The sequence below is a fragment of the Eptesicus fuscus genome, chromosome 14 (assembly GCF_027574615.1).
Source record: "Eptesicus fuscus isolate TK198812 chromosome 14, DD_ASM_mEF_20220401, whole genome shotgun sequence".
NCBI classification, from domain to species: Eukaryota; Metazoa; Chordata; class Mammalia; order Chiroptera; family Vespertilionidae; genus Eptesicus; species Eptesicus fuscus.
Window position 1 is genome coordinate 27,916,371 of NC_072486.1, and position 23,766 is coordinate 27,940,136.

Sequence of the window (23,766 nt, forward strand, 5' to 3'; positions counted from 1 at the left end):
ATAAAATTTCTTTTTACTTTGTGTAAGATACCATGCTAGATGTTAGAAGTACAAAAAAGACACTTTTATTACAAAGTTGCAATTTAGGTAGGCAGAGAGAAGATATACAAAATTATAAAATACAATGAAATAGTGTATGCCAAACAAGTAATACAAACAAAAAAGAGCCATATAAGTTAAAGAAAAAGAAAGAAAGACTAAGGTTCCTGTGGGTTGTGACAAGCTAAGAAGATAGATAAAGCCTGCCTAGGACCTTGAAGGAAGGGTAAAGAAAGAAAGCTGAGTGGAGTGGGGAAGGGGATACTGGGGCACAGAGAGCAGCATGGACATGGTAGAAAGAACATACATGGCATGTTTCAGGTATATAAAAAGAGCAGCTTAATTTGAACAACAATTTGTATAAAATGAAATTTAAAAAGCTTGAAAGTTTTTTGTTAAGTTCTAAAAAACTTTGAATACATGTTTAAGAATTATATTTCACTGTGTAAGCAAAGAAGTGTTTCTTTCTGTTCTAGCATCAGACTACCAAAGCTGCATAATGTACCTCTAAGAAAAATAAATTTGTTTTGGAGCTACTTTTCTATCCTTTGCTTCTTTCATGTTATAAGCTAGCAAATACAAAATTTAATTCCTTTGTAATTAGGTAAGAATCTTTGAATAAATATACTCCGTTACTAATGCTTGAAAAGCGTTAAGTTTGTTAGTATTTTAAGGAAATGTTTCACTTTTAGAAAAGTCTTTTCAAGTAACTAAACCCCATTAAAAGAAACTCAAATCTGATCATAATTAGATAAGGCAAAGGTATCTGTTTTTTAACTTCAACTAGTGAATCAGAGCTTAAGAACTTTGCTGTAAGCTCTAGTCTCTGCAATTTGTTGATAGCTGACAAGTACTTTTCTAGAATCAAAATCATTGTAGCAACAAGCATATGTGAACCAAGCTCACTATTAAAAACTTTTGGTCTAATTTAGACTTAATTTTTAAAAGTCATACCTAATAATTTAAGCATATTCAGTTTTAGAAATTTCAATTCACTACAATACCATATAACACCCACATCTGTATGTATATATTTTCAAAGATCAGGGTTTTTTCCCCCCTTTCACTAATATGGTTTTCCCCTTTGACTAATTTATTATCAACTGTTTTACAGTGATACTTACCCTAATATTCTATTCATTCCATGTCTAGCAGCATAGTGTAATGGAGTATTGTGCTGATAGGGTTCCCCATAAGATGTATTAGGATCAAGGGATTCTTTTAGCTGAGGGTTGTTTTCGTATATTTGGCAGGCCAGGTTTTCATCACCATTGATGAGTGCTTTACGGAATTTGGTGGTTGTATTTCCCATGTTTTGTTTTGTTGTTTTTTTCCAACAGGCAGTGGCACTTTTTTCCTCACCCTTCAGCCACTTCTTGAATGCTTCTGCAACATGTTTCACATTCTAATAGAGGAAAAAATGATCACATGAGATTGGGAAAAAATGATCACATAAGATAATTATGAAGCAGTATCCTAAAGAAACCATCACAATTAGGAACACTAATAAAACCCAGGAAGAGGATATAAAGTGACAACTTATATTACATTTACTAAATTTCTCTTACTAGCCAAAAAAGTCTCAAATTTTTAACACTGTCCAAATTAACTTCTTGTTAAACTGTAACATTTTCCTGTAGAGACACTGTTAAGGGTTCAGAGGCTGTACTTTGTACTATTAAAGTTATCTGCATGCAGTAGCTTTTCAATGTTCCTCTTTACCTGGGCAGGAAATGTGTTTAATTGAATTTTATGGGTGAATGTATTTAAATCTCTATATAAACTATGTATAAATCTGACTCAACCAATTTGTGGGATAGTGAAAAATGTAGATTTTTATTTTTGCTCATATAAGAACTCCAGAATAGATGTTAAACTGAAACTGCTCCGTACTTGTAAGGACATCAGATAAAAGGCTACAAATGAAAACATATAGGACTATACAACTCAAGTGATTAAAGAGATAGTCACAGTAAACTATTAAACTGATTACTACACAGAATGGAAACTGTTTATTCTATCTTAAGACCATTACATTTCTTTCTACTATAAAGAATTTAAAACAAAACTGAAAACATTAAATACTTGCACATACTATGTTTAGAAACAGGCTATGGTAATGGTCATATGGGCATTAACTACTGAAGCAATGTGAGGTGGGTGGAGGAAGAAGGACATGGAAACAATCACTGGATTTGGAGCTCAAAATCTCTTATCTACCTATACTAGTTGTGCAATTTTGAGTTATTCACCCTCTAAAAGCCTTGGGTTTCTAACTGTACAGTAAAAAGAAAATGACTATTTCTTTTAAAAAATATATTTTTATTGATTTCAGAGAGGAAGGGAGAGGGAAAGTGAGATAGAAACACCAATGATGAGAGAGAATCATTGGTCGCTGCCTCCTACACACCCCACACTGGGGATCGAGCTTACAACCTGGGCATGTGCCCTGACTGGAAATCAAACCAGGACATCCTGGTTCATAGGTCGACACTAAACCACTAAGCCACACTGGCAGGGCAGAAAATGACTATTTCTTAAGGATGGCTGTGAGGATTATAAGTACTTTATTTAAAGTACCTACCACAGTCCTTGACTAGTGTACTCAATAAATGCTAGCTTCCTTCAATTCCAATAAATGATTCTAAATCTACTCTTGAACTATGATCAAAAAAGTGATAAACAGCATATGCAAAGGCAGGTATAAAACAAAAGGCTTATTCAAGTACGGATGAAGTTCAGGATCTCTAGTGTTGAACTACCAGGAAATAAAACTGAAAATAGGTTGGGTCCAGACTAAGAAACTTTTACTTTAACCTGTAAAGAACAGATAATTAAAGGCTTTATGAAGGGCAGTGATATAATTATTTTATGCTTTGGAAAATTAGTTATTGTGACATTGTAGAAGATAGACTAGAGGGAGGAAAACTTAGAAGGAGAATACAAGAATCTATCATGTTACCCAGTTAACTCAGTGGCAGGCTGGACATTAAAACATAGCATTAAGAAAAGTTGAAAATAATATGTACTTTTTCAACACAAGCTTTGTAAAGGCAGTAACAGTTTCAACAGAATACAAATTAAAGGAGTGAAAAACAAATTAGTAGGTTCATTTCTTAGAATACGTTTTTACTGATTTTTAGAGAGGAGAAGGGAGAGGGATAGAGATAGAAACATGGATGAGAGAGGAACATCACCTATCGGCTGCCTCCTGCACGCCCTTTACTGGGGACTGAGCCTGCAACCCATGCGTGTGCCCTGACTGGGAATTGAACCAGCGACCTCTTGGTTCCTGGGTCGATGCTGAGCCTCACTGGCTGGGGTGGTTCTCTCTCTCTCTCTTTTTTTTTAGTTTTCTGTATAACAGATGCTCTCAACTTTGGCTTATATGTTTAATAACATGGGGAACTTCAGAGTCCCAATGGCCAAACGACATCCCAGTTAAATCAAATCAGTCTCTAGTGGGTGGCACCCAGGCCTTGGAATTTAAGCTCCTTAGGTGAGTTCAATGTACACACACCACTGTATAAAAAGCTCCTGAATACCTCTAGCTAAATGTTATATCTGAGTATGGAGATTAAGGTGAGCAGGCAGGGCAAGACATCTGTTCAACTTATTTTAGAGATAGGTATTAACTACCTACTTATAATAGCAGCACACTTTCTGGCACACAACTATACTTAACGAGGTCATCATTTGGCTCTTTTAAAGGTTGTTACTGACTTTTTACTCTAAATATGCAAATATATATACACAGAATGTTTTGAAAATATGAAAAAAGAAAAAGGACAAAAACCTCATAGTCTTGTTACTAGAAGATAACCATTGTTAGCATTTTGATAAATAACCGTCTTATTTATAATGTATGTAAATTGTGTTTGTATGCATATATATATATATATACTATAAATATTTATATATATATACACTATAAATATTTATATACATATTGGATCATGTTACATAATTTTTAAAAATTTATTTAACTTTTTAGAGAGTTGTTAAATCTTTAGTGTAAAGTCCTTTATCATCTCATCTTGAATGAGGAGCAAATTCCCCCTCCCACAATCTATGTTTTGATATCACAATATACTATAGCCACTTTTGGGATTTTTTAGCAATAGCCTGGATTTTATTTTTCTTTGTTTATCATAGAATCTAGGAGCCATATGTTTATCCTTAGTGAACTAATTTGTTTTGTTGTACTGTTTTAAGCACTTTAAGAGTTTATTATTCTTAATGAAAACTCCATTCAGTTTATTGTATATTTTTATTTATAAAAAATATAAAGAATATCACATGGGTTCTAAAAGGTCTTTCCTAAGGATTTGGAAACTTTCAGTTGTTTGGCCTTATCTTTCTTCCCTGATAGACTATCGCTCAAATTATGGACATTTTCAGAGTTTTGGATTAGACTAATAACACATTTTCGTTGAATTACATTATTACTTTAGAGAAATGTCCTATAAGAAAATAATTTCTATCCAACATGTGAAAAAAGTATCTAAGAAAGCAATGATATCATCATGGGAGTACTTAGTTAAAAAAACCAAGATACTTTAAAAAAATCAATAATACTCTAAATGTGCATTTAAATATTACTGTTACTCATGCTGAAAGCATAATGGCATCTGGAAATCTTTTTGTGGTTCTAAGTTATTTTCAAGTATGTTTCATTTTTAAAATATGAGTTCAATAAGCCTGAAAGTTGCCAGGAAATGCATCATTTAAAGCAGCCATAGTTCCATTCCCTCTCAGATTTATTTTCACAAGTCTTGCCTAGAAATTTGCCAGATGTGTCCTTTCGCTTTTTTATAGCTATAGCAGTATAACCTGAGGTGACTGTTCCCTCTTTATTTTTGAAATCAAACACTTAAGTACTATTTCTCCAATTCTAAGATAAATCTATATAGAGAGCTTCAAGATACAAGTGATGGATTATCAAAGAGGCAAAATAATTTCTTATTTGGGCTTTTAAGTTATACAGAAAAATCCAGGTGAAGTTTCATCACTGACTAGTAAAGCACAGCACTTAATAAGTATTTAATGAAAAAAAATAAGAAAAATATACCACCAATGAACACCAGAGAGCTTTCCCTAATTTTTCATTAACTTTTAAATGTGAAGGGCTCTATAACTCTTGCTTTAAACCTTTGTCTCTCAACTTCTCCATTCATATGTGCAACAACTCAAGTGCACTTAAACTAATAAACTACCGCCAGAAACCTTTTACAGAAGATGAAATACTTCAGATATAAATAACACTTAATTTATCTGTTTCCACAAAAGTAAATTATTTTAAAGTCATAATTATGGATTGAAATTGCTGACCTAAACAAAATAAGTGACTGCTATTTTTCTCTTAACTGGAAGAAGACCCATTATTGCATGCTGCGCGCGCACGCGCGCACACACACACACACACACACACACACACACATCATCCTGCAACTTTCTGCAAGTAAGAACAACTCAACAACTGATAACAGCAATCTCAATCTAAAACTAAACATTCCTTTAGCCAGAACAGAAACAAGTAGAAAGTTTATTCAAACAGTATGTCCAATCGCACCCCTCTCTTGAAATCAGAAAGATGTGTCTCAAGGAAGAAAATTCCAGAAAGCTCTACTTCCAAAGAAATGCTCTAATTGTTATTTAGAGGATGATTTAAAAAAAGGAGAGGATGGTTTAAAAAAGGACTCTAAGAGAATTATCAAGGTGTAAGGTAAAAAATAAATAAGGAAAAAAGTCATGAAAAGTCAATACACTACCGCAGACAGAAACCATATGGGCAAATAATATATTAAGCTATCAACTCTGTTCATTCACTCATTCAATAACTGTAGTAATGTTTATTGATCACCATGCACTAGAATCATGGGGCGGGGGTGATTTCAACTGGTCTAGGGAGGACGAGGCCAGAGTGAAAAATTTAAAAACTATCCAGTTTACTACACACACAAGTCAGATTTAGGAGGCCAATGCCTTATCCATTAGGCTACAAGTCAGATTTAAATTAAGGACCATGGATTGGTTTCGAAACTGCTAAGCCTAATGTATTAGCAAGAACTGTGATGGCAAGGGAAAGGGAGGTAATAGTCAGAAAAATCTGTTTCTATTTTACCAAGTAACTTAACCTCTTTGAGTTGTCACCTATACCCCAGAAGTATTAATATTTATTTTCTTAAGTTAACAAATATAAGTGAACAAATAGAAACCAATGCATCCATAGTGTTTATATTGTGGTAGGATTATAAAGATAAACACTGTAAGGTTTTTATTTTATTCTGTTTGTGATAGGGAGCCATTACAGGTTTTTGAGCTAGATCTTTTTCAGGCTTTAGCATTTTTAGAAAAATACATTTAAGATTTATCCATGTTGATGTATAAATCAATAGTTCAATCCTTTTTGTTGCTGAGTAGTAGTACATTTAGTGGATGTACCACTGTTCATTCAACTATTCACATATTACAGGACATGATGGTTGTTTTCAGTTTGGGGCAACTGTTAAATAAAGCTACAATGACATTGACATATAAGTTTTGTGTGAATATGTGTTTTAATTTTCCTTGGGCAAATATCCAAGAGTGGAATTACTGTGACATGTGGTAAGTTATTTCACTTCATTAAAAAAATACATTATCTTGGTTAGCATTTTGAATCACCAGGTTTCTTTTTTTTTAACCCTTTCAGTAGCCGTTCTAATGGATGTAGTGATACACAATGATACTAAGTTGCAGGATACAAGATCAATATGCAGAAATCTGTTGCATTTCTACACACTAATAAAATATCAGAGAAATTAAGAAAACAATCTCATTTACAACTGCATCAAAAAGAATAAAATAGTCATGCACTACATAATATTTTGGTCAATGATGGATTGCATATATAACAGTGATCCTATCTGTCTGTCTGTCTATCTATCTATCTATCTATCTATCTATCTATCTATCTATCTATAAAAGCCTAAGTGACCCTTTGACCGGTAGCTATGATGTGCACTGACCACTAGAGGGCAGGCATGGAAACATGGAACAGACTGGTGAGTCTCAGAGGGAAGGGGAGAGGGGGGAAGGCAGGAAGAGATTAACCAAAGATCTTATATGCATACCAGAGGCCTGGTGCACGAATTCTTGCACCGGGCTGGTTTCGGCCTGATCCCCGCAGGCCAGGCTGAGGGACCCCACCTGTGCACAAATCCATGCACTGAGCCTCTAGTAAGATTATAATGCAGTTGAAAAGTTCCTATCACCTACTGATGTCATAGCCATCAAAATGTCATAGCGCAAAGGGTGTAAAAAGCAACAAGGCTATGGATGAGATGGCAAACAACTTTAATGTGACTATGGATGAGGATGACATTGAGGAGTTCCTAGAGGTGGTCCCTAAGAAATTGACTAATAAGGAGTTGTTGGACCTGGAACAACAACAACAACAAAAACATAGCTGAAGAAAAGGCAAGAGAAAAGGAAACTGCAGAGAACAGAAGAACCCCAAGAGAAATCAGTGAAGGGTTTAACAGGAGCTTTTGCAGACCTCAACAAGCTCCTTAAAGTTTGAAAACATAGACAACACTGAAAGGTTTTCTTTAAATATTCATGGTGCACTATCTGCTTACAAGTAAATCTATGATTTAAAAGAAGAAGAAACAAACCAAGTAAACCACAGGAAACACATCTCTGAAAAGAATGACACCTCCTTGAGGAAGCCCTTAGGCAAGTCCTTCAAGAGGTACTCCAGAAGAAGGCATTGTTATCTTAGGATAAAACAGCTCAATGCATGTTACTGCCCCTGAAGTCCTTCCAATGAAACAAGATGTGGAGATGGAAGACAGTGATACTGATGATCCTGACCCTGTGTAGGCCTAATCTAATGTGTGTTTGTGTCTATGTTTTTAACAAAAAAGTTTATAAAGTACAAAAAAATTAAACTTAAAATTAGAAGAAGCTTATAGAATAAGGATACAAATAAAAATATATTTTTGTATTGCTGTACAATGTGTTTGTGTTATTACAAGAGTAGAAAAGCTTAAAAATTTTTTTTACGTTTATAAAGTAAAAAAGTTACAGTAAATTGAGGTTAATTTATTAAAGAAAATTCTTTTTTATAAATTTAGTATAGCCTAAGTATATACTGTTTATAGAGTCTACAGTAGTGTTCAGTAATGTCTTAGGTCTTCACATTCTCTCACCGTTAACTTACTGACTCATCCTGAGCAACTTCCATACCTGCAAGCTCCCATTTATGGTAATACCCTATAGAGGTGTACCATTTTTTACTTTTTATACTTTATTTTTACTGTACCTTTTCTGTTTAGATATACAAATACACTGTGTTACAATTGCCTTCAATATTCACTACAAGATGCTGTACAGTTTTGTAGTCTAGAAGCAATAGACTATACCATATAGCCTAGATGTGTAGTAGGTTATAACATCCAGTGCACTACCATGTTTGCATGATGACTAATGAGGCATTTCTCAGAATGTATCCCTGTTGTTAAGCAACACATGACTGTACTCTATTCTGCTATTGCAGCTTGAAAGCCATAGGCAATATGTAATAGAATGGGTGTGGTAGTGTTTGTACTTGATTTACAAAAATAGACATGGGTATTTGGCCAACGGGCTACAGTTTGCCAACCCCTGATTTGATGGAAGGAGCATATCAGAGAACAATTTGGGTTGAAATTCCACATTTACTACTTCCTAGTTCTAGTACAAATCAGTTAACCTCTCTGAATCTCAATTTCCTCATCTGTAACATGGGGGTAAAGCCACCTGTCTTGAAGAATTGTCAAGATTACCTAGATAAAGTAGGTTAATACAGTGCCTAGCACATAGCAGGTACACAACACATTTTATCTTCCTTCCCCTATCAGGATCTGCAAGCCATACTCATTCTTTTTTTTTTTAATTTAATAAATCTTTATTGTTCAGATTACAATTGTTTCTCCTTTTTTCCCACCATATCTCCCCACCACCCAGTTCCCTCCCCCCCCCCGCCCTTACCTCCCCACCACTGTCCTTATCCATAGGTGTATGATTTTTGTCCAGTCTCTTCCCATACCCCACACACAGACACCTTTCCCCCTGAGAATTATCAATCCACTCCCATTCTATGCCTCTGATTCTATTATATTCACCAGTTTATTCTGTTCCTCAGATTTTTAATTCACTTGACTTTTAGATTCACTTGACTTTCAGAAAACCTTAAGAAAATTGTTGTTCATAATTTCTTGATAGATATGTATTTGTTGTTCATAATTTTTATCTTTACTTTTTTCTTCTTTTTCCTCTTTTTAAAGAATACCTTTCAGCATTTCATATAATACTGGTTTGGTGGTGATGAACTCCTTTAGCTTTTTCTTATCTGTGAAGCTCTTTATCTGCCCTTCAATTCTAAATGTCAGCTTGGCTGGGTAGAGTACTCTTGGTTGTAGGTTCTTGCTATTCATCACTTTGACTATTTCTTGCCACTCCCGTCTGGCCTGCATAGTTTCTGTTGAGAAATCCGCTGACAGTCGTATGGGTGCTCCCTTGTAGGTAACTAACTGTTTTTCTCTTGCTGCTTTTAAGATTCTCTCTTTGTCTTTTGCCCTTGGCATTTTAATTATGATGTGTCTTGGTGTGGTCCTCTTTGGATTCCTTTTGTTTGGGGTTCTGTGTGCTTCCTGGACTTGTAAGTCTATTTCTTTCACCAGGTGGGGGAAGTTTTCAGTCATTATTTCTTCAAATAGGTTTTCAGTATCTTGCTCTCTCTCTTCTTCTGATATCCCCATAATTCTGATGTTGGTACACTTGAAGCTGTCCCAGAGGCTTCTTACACTATCTTCAACTTTCTGAATTCTCCTCTCTTCTTGCTTCTCTGGAGGAGTGTCCTTTGCCTCTTTGTATTCCAAATCTTTGAGTTGATTCTTGCGTTCCTCTAGTCTGCTGTTGGGTCTCTGTATAATATTTTTTATTTCAGTCAGTGTATGTTTCATTTCTAGTTGGTCCTATTTCATATCCTCGAGGGTTTCATTAAATTTATCGGCCTTTTCCATGAAATTCTTGAAAAACCTTATAACCATGGTTTTGAACGCTATATCCATTAGTTTGTTCTCCTCCATTTCTTTCATTTGGGATCTGTTTCCTTGCCTCCTCATTTTCGCTGCTTCCCTGAGTTGGTTGGGTAGCTTTGTGTACTAGGTGTCTTATTGGTTCAATGGGTCAGCCTCCCAGTTACCTGAGGTGGACACTCTTGGTGTACCCCTTTGTGTACTGTGTGTATAGCCTTGTTGTAGTTAAGTCTTGATTGTTGTTGGTGTCACTGGGAGGAATTGACCTCCAGGCCAATTGGCTGTGAGGACCTGCTGTGTCTATAAAGGAAGAATTGCTGTGCAGGAGACACGTTTATGGGGCAGGACTTGTTCCAGTAGGGCTTTGGTGCTCACTGAGTCTGCCTCTTGAATGTGTCCCTTATGAGAGTTGTTGAAATCTGGTGTCGTCTCACACCGACCACTAGATACCCTAGTTTCTGAATCTCCAATGGGGTGCAGGTCAGCTACTGTCTGAGGCCCCCCAGCAGGAGCTACAGCAAGAACTAGTTTTTTTTCTCTTTGCTTGGGCAGTTTTGGAGCCATCTGACTGGAGCTGCAGTTAATTTGGTTAAGCTGCCACAGAACAGGCCATTTATATGCAAAAGCTGCTGTGTGGAGCCCCGGGTTTGTAGAAGTGCAGGGCGGGGTCTCAGGGCAGGGCGGGGGTCTCAGGGCGGGGCGAGGTCTCTGGGCGTCACTAAGCTAGGGCGTGGCAAACGGCGATGGCTGCCATCAGCCGTCTCTGCCTTTCCGCGTTTCCAAGTCCCTGCGTCCTGCGCTCCAGCGCAGTAAACACTGATTGCTGGGCGCACCTCTGCAAAAAGTCACTCTCACTTTCTGCCCAATGGCAGAGAGTCCAGCTTCTCCCCGTAGGCGTCTGGGTCCCCTGCGTGTCCCCAGAAACTGGATTTCAGAGTGATCGGGAGCTTGTCTCCCTTCGGGTTGAAGAAAAGCCGCGCGTCCAGTCGCCCGCCACCAGCCCGATTTGCGCGCCTCCGTACTTCAGCTTTTCAGCGTTTGTGCTCCTTTCTCTCCTTAGTTGTAAATCTACCACTCAGCCAGCTTTCCCGTTGTTCTGGGTGGTAGACGTTTTGTCTTTTAGTTGTATTTTTGAAATTGTTGTGCGAGGCGGCAGTTTAGTTGTTTAACTTTGCCGCCATCTTGGTTCCTCCCATACTCATTCTTTTTAAAAGACAGTAAAACCTTAAGAAAATTGTCACCAACTCTATATTTCAGATCAGGAATAATACATAACTGGTAGTTTAGACTTTATGATTTAATAGATGTCTGACCTTTGGGAACTATGTTCAACTATCTTCTGAACCAAGATAACTGCATTTTCACTAGTTTTCTAGGTCTCTGTCAACATTAACAAGTCTCTCCTATGTAATTACACTTAAAAATACTAAGTGAAGGGATATAGAATTTAGTATAAAACCAGGAACTGTAGATAGAATCTCACATTGTGAGTATATGGAACGAACACACACACACACACACACACACACACACACACACACACACACCATTAGCAGGAAGCAAGAGATCTTAGTCTAAAATGTTACTAAAAATGAAGTATGGTTTAAGAGATTTGGGATTTAGCTTGCCTAACTGCATATTAAGTTGAAGTCAAATATGGCTTTACTCTTGGTGGCTTCCTGGAAAAAGTTCATGAAAACTCACAGTCTATAGGAAAACTTATGAGTATTAGCGAATACTATGACAATGATCTAAGCTCAGAAAAATCTTTTAACAAAGAAAGCAACTTCCCTGTAATATGCACTCCAAAATGAGAATTAACTGTTGTTATTATGATATCTTAAAATATGGCAGGATTCAAAACAAAATGACTACATAAACACAAAAGGTATTATGATAGCACTAAAAAAATTATATGAGGTAGTCTGGCTGCCTGAGGTTTCTCAGCAACTAAGAAAAAGGAGATTAACCCAACATATACAGTATATGTTCTATATATATATTCTGATGCTCTTGTTACCTTTTATATCTATATGAGTTTCACAGTGTGGAAAAGGATGCAAGTTAGAAAAGGAAAAAATGAAAATAGCTGCAAAGGGCAGCAGCTGACTGCCCTTTTTGCCAAGCTGGCAAGTGAACACTGAAAATAGCTAGCATGAGGGCCACAAGTGGAAGAGTTCAAACTTGGGGTACAACTATGTGAAGCATCACTCTCACTTTTCTATTTCCTATCAAAACATAATTATCTGCAATTATCACAAAATATAGAACTCTCCACACAATTATATTTTTCAGTTAGCTAAAATTTTTCTTAGGTAATATTCAGCTTTCATACATTTGACTTTTTGACTACTCAAAATATTATGTTATACTTTAACTTTCCCTTCACAACAATTTCTCATACTTTGAATTCAGAATTTCATAGTGCTGAAAAATTAACATTTAAGGCTGTAATGCTATGGTTGCTTAATTTCAGCAACTTTGGCATCTCTGATTAAGCAGCAATGTTTGTGTTCACAATTTTTGAATAATGTATCATCCTTACTTCATAAACATAAGTAAAAATGCTAAATTGGTAGTCTTTTATCTTGGTATTAGGAAGCCAAGGTCTTGAAGTTGATGCAATTGAAAAAAAAGTCAAAATTATTTACGTTTCAAAAGGCAAACCTTTAGCCTCAAACTTGAGGCTCCCTAAACTTAAATCAACTGTCTATCCAATTGAAAAAAAACCACACTATTTATGGAAGTTTAGAAATTTATAATCAAATATTATTTATAAAGGTAATAACTTTTACTGGAAATTAGATGTCTAAATGTCAGGGAACAGAACTGCTCCCTAACATATCTCTAATAATTACAAATATTCAAATTTAGTACAAGTTTACAAAATAGTATTAAGAGAGAAAAAAATCCCTTTCTCACGCTAACAACAAAGAATAAATAAAATGTATTAAAGTCACTGAGACTACATGGCTTTGCTATATCTTCCATTTGGAGGACTCATTTTAAATTATTGTTCTAGGTAGAAATCTAGAAGTATTATATTGAGTCAAGGTATAACACTACTTAGCTTCTAGGAGCTCATACTATTTCTTATCCATTGTCTTGCTAAACCTAAAATAATTTATCAAGTTAAACTAAGTTTATTCAATAAACTTATCCATTTCTCTGAGGATGTGCTACCCTATTCTACAGAAAAGAGTTATTAACATTGCAGGTCTAAGATGGCTATCCTTAAAAAGATCTGCTTACAAGATTGGCCCTTGACTGGTGTGTGGAAACGTGGATTAAGGAGGGTGTACACCATTCCACAACTGATTGGTGTTGGCTCACTGTACCTAAGTTGTTTGTATAAACAATGTGGTATATGCTAAACATTTGCTTTTCCTCTGGGAGCCTGGAATTTTGGTACATTCTAGGCAAAATTTGCCTACGTAACCAGCCTTCAATAAAAGCCTTGGGTACTGAATCTCTAGTGAGCTTCCTTTGTAGAAACATTTCACATGTGTTGTCATAATTTGATGCTGGAGAAATCAGACACATCCTGTTTGATTCTGTGGGGAGAGGACTCTCAGAAACTTGTGTCCAGCTTCCTCTGGACTTTGCCCTAAATGCATTTCAACTTGCTGGTTTAGTTGTAATGAATTTGGGTTGTGAGTGCAACTACATGCTGCATCTTGTGAGTCCTTCAAAAGAATCACTGAGCATGGAGGTGAAGTCAGAAGTGGTGTCACAGTGTTGTCAAAAGTGGGATTTGCTAGACTACCCTGGACTCATTAAATAATGGTGAAACATTGTTTGAGAAATGTAAGACTGAAAGAGTGGGGAATAATGAGCCTTTGGTCCCTGGATAGCTATGAAGTTATCCATATGAAATAGCAGGTGAGCTAATTTTTGTTATGAGAGATAAGGTTGCCTATGAAATTTGAAATGGTTGGTTTGCTAAACCTCCGGCTGCTTTGCCTGTACTGGCCAAAATGTGGGGATGGGGGGAATTACATCCCAGGTGATATCTTTGGTTTTTGTTCTTTTCTGAAGGCTGGAGAATAAAGGGCCTAAACATTCCCAAAGGTGAGCTTTGGGTAGGCCAAAAATGTTGAAAGTTTGCATTGTTCTCTCCTACAAGTGAGAGGAAGAAAGGGTTATATCAGTTGCCACGGCTGGAGCAAAGTTTTAGATAAACCTAGAGGGGGGGTTGGGGGGAAGTGGAGGGAGCTATACTTCAACAGTTCCTTTAACCTAGCTGCTGCTGCAGTAAACACAATCCTCTAGCATTATGCCAGGATATACTCCCAATCCAAAACACACACACGAAATGGTAATCATGTAAATGCTAAATTTACTTCTAGGTATATTTATTACACACACACACACACACACACACACATACATATATATGTATATTATACACACACACACACACACACACACACACACACACACTAGAGGCCCAGTGTATGAATTTGTGCATGGGTGGGGTCTGGCCGGCCTGGCTCCAATCCAGCTGGATTGGGGCTGGGCCTGTCGGGAGGAGGAGATGGCAGGAGGTTAGCTGGCTGGCCTGCCCCAATCAGGGCTTGATCAGGGCCGGGCCAGCTGGGGGGAGGGACCGAGGGTGATTGGCTGCCAGGCCCCGCCCCCGATTGGGGTTGGGGGGCCGATGGGGGCGGGGCCGGGTGGGGGAGGGGCTGCAGGTTGGCCGGCCCTGCCCCCTATTAGGGTGGGGGAATGATGAGGGGTGGGGCCAGCTGGGGGGAGGGGTTGTGGTCTGATCAGGGTGGTGGGGGCCCATAAGGGGAGGGGCTGGCTGGAGGGAGGGGCTGCGGGAGGTTGGGTGGCCAGCCCTGCCCCCTATTGGGGTGGGGGGTGTGATCGGGGGGGAGGGGGACGGCCAGGGGTTGGGTTAGCTGGGGGGAAGGGAGGGAGTTGGGGGTGTGGGGGGCCATTTGGCCGGCTGGCCCTGCCCTTGATCGGGGTGGGAGAGTCCAATCAGGGGTGGGCCGGCCAGGGGGAGGGGCCGTGGGCCAGTGGGCCCCACCCCCTGATCAGGCTGGTTCACTGGCCACAGTGGGTGTCATAGCGACTGGTCGTTGGTCGTTTCAGTTGTTCTGGTTGTCGAGGTAGCTGGCTTTTTATATATATAATTGATTTCAGAGAGGAAGGGAGAGGGAGAGTTAGAAACATCAATGATGAGAGAGAATCACTGATCAGCTGCCTCTTGCACATCCCACATGGGGATTGAGCCCACAACCTGGGCATGTGCCCTGACTGGGAATCGAACCGTGACCTCCTGGTTAATAGGTCGATGCTCAACCACTGAGCCATGCTGGCCCAGCTACTTCTAGGAATATTTAAATAAATTTGCAGTGAGAGAGGAGAACCAAGATGGCAGCATAGGTAAACACTGGTACTCATGTTTCCCACAATCACATCAAAATTACAACTAAAATACAGAATAATCATCATTCAGAACCACCTGAAATCTGGCTGAATGGAAGTCCTACAACTAGAGAAGTAAAGAAGAAAGCACAAGGAGACTGGTAGGAGGGCCGGAGGGGCAGAAGGCTGGTCCAAAACCCATGAGTGAAATTTTTTTAATTGGGAGGGATATCTCTGCTGAGGAGGCCTCCCGTGAGGAGCAAGGGGTCCTAGCCCTACACCAGACTCCCAATCCAGGGTTCCAGAGCTGGGAAGAGAAGCCCCCTTAACTTCAGGCTGTAAAAACCAGTGAAGAGAGTAGCTGATTGACATGGAGGCTGCTGGAGACCCAGGCAGTTCCTCTTAAAGGGTTGGCGCATGAACTTACACAGAGTTGCTCCCTCTGAGCTCCCGCACTGGGGCAATGGCTCAGGGGGATCCAGGGACATACAGGGAGGAAATGGATTGTCTTGCATCAGAGCAAGAACTCGGGATGGCTTTCTCCCAGACAGAAGTGCTCATAGGGATCATTGTCCCTATGCTGAGACCTCCCCAGTACAGTGCTGACTGGCAGCCATATCTGACTTTCCATCAGCTTGGCTCACACTGTTTGCTCCACCCTGGTGATTCCATGAGACCCTGCCCCATCTAATTTGCAGCCCCGCCCAAGCTGTTCAAGCGGCGTTCCCATATGAATGCCTGTCCTGGCTCAGGCTTCAGACTTTCCTAAAATCTCTCAAACAAGCAGCAGCTACTGTCAGCATGCCCCATACCTATTAATAAGAGACCCAAGACAGCTTGGCCTCATCTGGGTACTTCCAAGCCCAACACTGTAGCAGCCATCTGCAGATTGCTCCTTAGGTCCTACCAGGTGGCCCTAGGCAGTGGCTGACCTTTCACCTCCTGGGAGGCTTCAGAGCCAGTGCACCTGGTGGACAGCTTCAGACTACATCAGATTACAACTTTATACATCCACAAGTGACACACTCAAGACGCAGACTCAGTAAGCACCAAAGCCCCACTGAAGCAAGTCCTGCTCCATAGGAGTGTCTCCTACATAGCAGCTCTTCCACTGTAGTCGCAGCTGGTCCTCACAGCCAACTGGCCTGGAGGTCAATTCCTCCCAGTGATGCCAACAGTAATCAAGGCTCAACTACAAGATGATGCACAGAGCCACACAGGGGCGTACCTAGAGTGCCCAGCTTAGGTGACTGGGGAGGCTAAAGGACACCTACTACACAAGGCCACTCTACCAATTCCAGGAAACACAGCAGCTCTACCTAATACATAGAAACAAACACAGGGAAGCAGCCAAAATGTGGAGACAAAGAAACATGTCACAAATGAAAGAAGAAATTTCCAGAAAAAGAACGGAATGAAATGGAAGCAAGCAAACTACTAACTACAGAGTTCAAAACAATGGTTATAAGGTTGTTGAAGGATATTTTTTAATACATTTTTATTGATTTCAGAGAGGAAGGGAGAGGGAGAGAGAGATAGAAACATCAATGATGAGAGAGAATCATTGATTGGCTGCCTCCTACACACCCCTCAATGGGGATCAAGGCCACAACCCGGGCATGTGCCCTTGACTGGAATCTAACCTGGGACCTTTCAGTCTGCAGGCTGACCCTCTATCCACTGAGCCAAATCGGCTAGGGTTAGCTCAAGGATCTTAATGAGAGCTTCAAGGGACTTAGTGAGAATTTCAAAGACATGAAAAAGGACCAGTCAGAAATTAAGCACACACTAACTGAAATAAAGAATAATTTACAGGGATTCAACAGTAGAGTAGAGAAAAAGGCAGCCATGTAAATAAATAAATAAATAAATAAATAAATAAATAAATACAAACAAACAAACAAAAACAGGAGAGTAGAGGATTCCGAGAATCGAATCAATAATTTGAAATATGAGGAAGGAAAAAACACCCAATCAGAAGAGCTAAAGGAAAAAAGAATCCAAAAATATGAAGATAACGTAAGGAGCCTCTGGGACAACTTCAAGGGTACCAACATTCACATTATGGAGGTGCCAGAAGGCAAAGACAGAAAACTTCCCCTATCTGGTGAAAGAAATAGACTTATAAGACCAGGAAGAGCAGAGAGTCCCAAACAAGAGTAAACCAAAGAGGCCCACAGCAAGACACATCATAATGAAAATGTCAAAGGTTAAAGACAAAGAGAGAACCTTAGAAGCCGGGGAGCGGAGGAGGAGGAGGAGGATACACAATATGAACAATAATATGAACAATAAAATGGCAATAAATATAAACAATTGAATCTAAAAATCAAAATAAATGAACAAGGAATCTAATGAACAAAATAAACTGATGAATAAAATAGAACCAAAGGCAGAGAAACATGGAACAGACTGAGGAATCTCAAAGGGAAGGGAAGAGGGGGAGCAGGAAGAGATTAACCAAAGAACTTATATGCATATAGGCATTACCTATGGACACAGACAATAGTGTGGTGAAGGCTTGGGGTGGGGTAGGAACCAGCTGGAGGGAGGGCAATGGGGGGAAGAAGGGGAGCATTTGTAACACTCTCAACAATAAAGATATCCTAAAAATTTGCAATGAGAAAAAAAGGGAAATTTTTACAAAATGCTTTTTTTTTTTGTATTTTGTGGCTATCACAACTGGATATATGAGAAAACAAATGTAAAATATTATGTGCTTATAATTTCATAAATGCTCACCCCAATCAGAAAAGGCTGCAATTAAAAAACAACCAATACAGCAGTGGGACAAAACTTCCCTGGCCTTTTGTTGCTGGTGAGCAGATGGAATTTAAACTCTTTGAATATTTGAAACAGAGTAAGTCTCCATAACTGATTATCTTTGTCGATTGCAGCCTCTGCAAGAAAGGAGGCAACATAAAAAGAGAAGCAATCTCTAGATGTAGATAGACTTTTAGAGTTCTAAAAAGCAGTTTTTATTCGCTAATGAGGTCTTATGAAATCAAGTTTCTGATCCTTAGAGGAAGATGCTCCTTCGGCCTGATATGTATATTTTTGAGTGGGTCAATTTGGACTCTAAGATTGACAAGATAAAAGGGCTAAGAAAACCATGCTTGTTACTTGGATTTGGAACACAGCTATCTGGCCTTGTAGAATTTTGGATCTGCAAAAGACTAACTGCTAGATTTGTTGGAATTCTAAATTCAGTTCCCAATCACCTTGGCCTGACTGCTAAAAAATGAAGCTGTCAGCCTTGGCCAGTTTTCTCAATGGTTAGAGAGTTGGCCTGTGGACTACTGGGATCACAGGTTCGATTCCAGTCAAGGGCATGTACCTCGGTTGCAGGCCTCAGTTGCAGGCTCAATACCCTGCTCCGGGCCCGGGTGCATGCAGGAGCTAACTAATTGATGTGTCTCTTTCACATAGATATTTCTGTGTGTCTCTTCTCCCTTCCATTCTCTCTAAAAATCAAATAACCTTGGGTGAGGATTAACAAACAACAACAACAAAACTGAAGCTGTCTGATATGGGCTGTTTCAGCCTCAGCACAAGCTCAGCTGAAAAGAAGGCAGGCAGAGGCTCAATGAACAGAATTTAGATTCAGAGTGTTCCAGATTTAGGACACTTCTTTGTGGGGCCCTAAACTATGAAAACATCATTGGATGCTGGCTGAACTGTCTGGGTCACATCCACATGCCCCACAAGAAATGACTTACTCTCTGATGGGACCATCTAAAATTAGGCTACTGATCAGTTCTATATTTCTGATTCAGAGGCTAATTGCATTCCTAACTTGTGCTTCCTGCCAAAAGCTGCAAGTTGGAGAGCACATCACAAGGAGTGTGATGACCCCTCCACTCACTCCACTCATGACAGAGTGGATTCTGGACTCCCTTGGGAGATGGCTTTCCAGATTAGTTACAATTTACAACAATGGACTGATAGCCTGGCTCTACTTCCTTCACCTTTCTCCTGGTAGACACACCTTAGTGAAGCATTTTAATTACTAAATATAGGGGGAGAGAGAAATACAGTTGGGGGGGGGGGAGGGAGAGAGAGAGAGAGAGAGAGAGAGAGAGAGAGAGAGAGAGAGAGAGAGGTGTTGACCTTTTCCAGACTGCTCACCAGATAGTCAGGACAAAAAAAGAGGGGAAGTTATGTTATCCAATTTTTAATATTTTTGAAAAGTCAGGATTTAATCCCAACCAATTCCTGAACATAATGTGTCTTTCTGGTAAAATTACATGAAAATGTTTTTCTACAAAAATATTTCTGTATCTTTTGCACCCAATCTTTGTGGATAAAAGGTCTGGGTAAGAACAGGTGATGACTGAAAAATGTAGTTATGATTGCTAAATAGGGCACACTCATTTTGTAATGAAAGAGACAAAATAAAAACCTAGCACCCTGGGAGGCATGGAAAAGGGTATTGATGATCTCTGTTTTTTAGAATTATTCTTTTTTTTTTTTACTTTATTTTTATTATTTACAGTATTACAGACGTCCTAATTCCTCACCCCAATTTGCCTACCTCTACCCAAACCTAACCCCCACTTCCCTCTGACCATCTATGGGTTATCCATATATGTTCTTTGGCTAACCCCTTCACCTTCTTTCATCCAGTCCATTCTCCTCTTACTGAAGGAACTCTGAATGCCGCCTTTCCAAGAGGCAATGAGCATTTTGAATTCAAACTGAGCTATGATCACACCTGACAACCTTACTACAAGACAGCATAGGGTGGCCTAGTTCCCACACTTTCCATGAGAATATCTTGAGATGTCATTAGTAGTTGTGAGAAGGATGAACTGACGTCAAGGACAAGCAAATCTGTTTGGAACTGTCTGCCTTCAAGGAGTCCTGAAACCAAATACTGGACTGAATTAATTGGACTAGACTAGGAACCGCAGGGTCAGAGACGACACAATAAGTCACACTGAGGGTTCTTTAACCTGTACTACTTAATATATGTCCTTCTTGAAGTATACTAACAATTATGAATTAGTTGTTTCCAGAGGTATTATGTGTGGCCTCTGGAATTGTACTATTTTTGTGAGTAAGCTATTAGGACACTGCTTCAGCCCTAAAATGCATTTAGGTCACTTTCACCTTATCAGTCTGATTTGTATTACGTCTATATTAATGACTTGAGCCACATAAAAATAAACTTAAATATCAAAACTTAAAGAGGAAGCCATATGGCTAAAATAGATCTTTATGATTTAACTAGAGGCCCGGTGCACGAAACTCGTGCATGGAGGGGGGGGGCCTAAACGGGCAGTCAGACGTCCCTCTCACAATCCAGGACTGCTGGCTCCCAACTGCTCGCCTGACTGCCTTCCTGATTGCCCCTAACCTCTTCTGCTTGCCAGCCTGATCACCCCCTAACCACTCCCTACAGCCTGATTGATGCCTAACTGCTCCCCTGCCAGCCTGTTTGCCCCTAACTGCCCTCCCCTGCAGGCCTGGTCCCCCCCCCAACTGCCCTACCCTGCAGGCCCGGTCGCCCACAACTTCCCTCTTCTACTGGCCTGGCCACCCCTAACTGCCCTCCCCTGCATGCTTGATCGCCCCTAACTGCCCTTCCTTGCAGGCCTGATCCCTCCCAACTGCCTTCCCCTACTGAACTGATCGCCCCCAACTGCCCTCCCTTGCAGACCTGGTCCCTCCCAACTACCCTCCCCTGCTGGCCATCTTATGGCGGTCATCTTGTGTCCACATAGGGGCAGTCATCTTTGAATACATGGGGGCAGCCATCTTGTGTTTGGAGTGATGGTCAATTTGCATATTACTCTTTTATTAGATAGGATAGAGGCCTGGTGCATGGGTGGGGGCTGGCTGGTTTTCCCTGAAGGGTGTCCTGGATCAGGGTGGGGGTTCCCTTGGGGTGTGGGGTGGCCTGGATGAGGGGCCTGTGGTGGTTTGCAGGCCCGCCACGCCCCCCAGCGACCCAAGCGGAGACCCTGGTATCTGGGATTTATTTATCTTCTATAATTGAAACTTCGTAGCCTTGAGTGGAGTCAAGCCTCCTGCTCGCTCCATGGCCGCACCCATTTTTGTTGGGATTTATTTATCTTCTATAATTGAAACTTTGTAGCCTTGAGCAGAGGCCAAGGCAGGCCAGGTCAGGTGGAAAGCTTGGCTTCCTCCATTGCTGGGGAAACTCAAGCCTCCTACTCTCTCCAGCTCCGTGACTGCTGCCATTTTTGTTGGGATTTATTTATCTTCTATAATTGAAACTTTGTAGCCTTGAGTGGAGCCAAGCCTCCTGCTCTCTCCATGGCCACAACCATCTTGGTTGGGTTAATTTGCATACTCACTCCTGATTGGCTGGTAGGTGTGGCTTGTGGGTGTAGCGGGGGTATGGTCAATTTACATATTACTCTTTTATTAGATAGGATTATTAGACAGGATGAGATTTAACCATCTAAAAGGTTTAGCCTCTAAAAGGCATAGGTATCAAGATACTTTGGCCAAGTGCCAAGGGGATACTAGGTGTAGGGGTTAAAAATGCAGATTTTTTTCAATAGATGGAATTACACATATGTTGATATATATGCCATTTAATATGTATGCTATTTTGTTGTATTGATAAGAAGCTTCAAAACTTCATATGTCAAATTTGCTGAAGGTGTTAACAACATAGGTATTTTTACACTTAAAAATGTCAAATTTTGTGCCAAAAAAAGAGCATTTGCGGGAAGTTTTAATTCATTATTTTATTTTGAAGAAAAGTGCTACTGAGTACTTTGGGAAGCTTATGGTGAACATGCTCCATCTCAAGATACTTGTAAACGCTGGTTTAAACGCTTTAAAAGTGGGGGAGGGTGGGGGGAGGGGGAGAGTTCAACCAAGGGACCTGTATGCATGCATATAGGCCTATCCAACGGTTAAGTTCAACAGGGGATTGGGGCATGCGTGGGGAGAGGGGTGGGATGGGAGTGGGGGGATGAGGACAAATATGTGACACCTTAATCAATAAAGAAATTTAAAAAAAATAAATAAATAAAAAAATAAAAGTGATGATTTCTATGTGAAAGACAAAGAATGTCCAGGACAACCAAAAAAGTTTGAAGACCACCAATTACAAGCATTATTGGATGAAGGTGCGGGTCAAACACAAAAAACAACTTGCAGAAAGATTAAACATTGCTCAGCAAACAATTTCCGATCATTTACATGCAACGGGAAAGATTTTAAAGGAAGGAATATGGGTGCCACATCAACCGAATGAAAGACAAATGGAAAACTGAAAAGTCATCAGTAAAATGTTTCTTCAGTGGCCCAAAAGAAAGTCTTTTTTGCATCAAATTGTGACTGGCCATGAAAGTGGATTTATTTTGTGAATCCCAAATGCACAAAATCATGGGTTGATCCAGGTCAACCATCAACATCGATTGCAAGGCCAAATCGCTTTGGAAAGAAGACAATGCTCTGCGTTTGGTGGGATCAAGAAGGTGTGGTGTATTATGAGCTCCTAAAACCAGATGAAACCGTTAATACTGATCGCTACCAAAAATAAATAATCCATTTGAACCACTCTTGGATCATGAAACGACCAGAATATGCCTGAAGACATGGCAAAGTAATTTTGCTTCATGATGATGCACCATCACACACTTCAAAACCAGTTAAAGATACGTTAAAAGATCTTGCCTGGGAAGTATTAATGCACTGCTGTATTCACCAGACCTTGCTCCTTCAGATTACCACTTGTTCCAATTGATAGCACACACACGTTCTGAGTAGTACTTCAAAACATATGAAGAAGTGGAAAATTGAATCTCTGAATGGTTTGCCTCAAAACAAGAAAAGTTCTATTGGGATGGTATCCACAAATTACCTGAAAGATGGGGAAATGTGTGGCTAGTGATGGACATTACTTTGAATAAAGCACTTTTGATGTTTCTCTTGAAATTATAGTGTTTTCTTTGATTACAAGATCCACTATTATTAACCGGTACACCTAGTAGATATGGAGAAAAGAGTTAACATAGCAGACTTCAGATGACTATCCTTGGAAAGGCCTGCTTGTAATGGCTAGCCAGCTGGTATTTGGAAACTTGGACTTAAGGAGGGTTCACACCATTACCTAACTCAGTGATTTTCAACCTTTTTCATGGCATGGCTCTCATAAACTAATTACTAAAATTCTGTGGTACACCAAAAAATAGGTATAATTTTGATTCATTCATACTGGGTGGCTATTGTCTTTTTTTCTTCTTTTTAAAAATATATTATTCTTTTTAAAAATATATACATTTTATTGATTTTTTACAGA

At 39.6% G+C, this 23,766-nt stretch overlaps 1 protein-coding gene across 4 annotated transcripts in view; it reads right to left on the reverse strand.

Moving 5' to 3' along the window:
* Positions 1-23,766, reverse strand: part of ANKIB1 (ankyrin repeat and IBR domain containing 1) — a 117,119-nt gene that overhangs the window by 74,038 nt on the left and 19,315 nt on the right. For all 4 annotated transcript variants that reach the window (XR_008558159.1, XM_028157248.2, XM_028157242.2 and 1 more), the window contains exon 2: positions 1,164-1,444. Coding sequence is in view for 3 of the 4 variants with exons in the window: in XM_028157248.2 (XP_028013049.2) it covers positions 1,164-1,351 (188 nt within the window). In the remaining variant the exon portion in view is untranslated. The remainder of the gene's footprint in view (positions 1-1,163; positions 1,445-23,766) is intronic.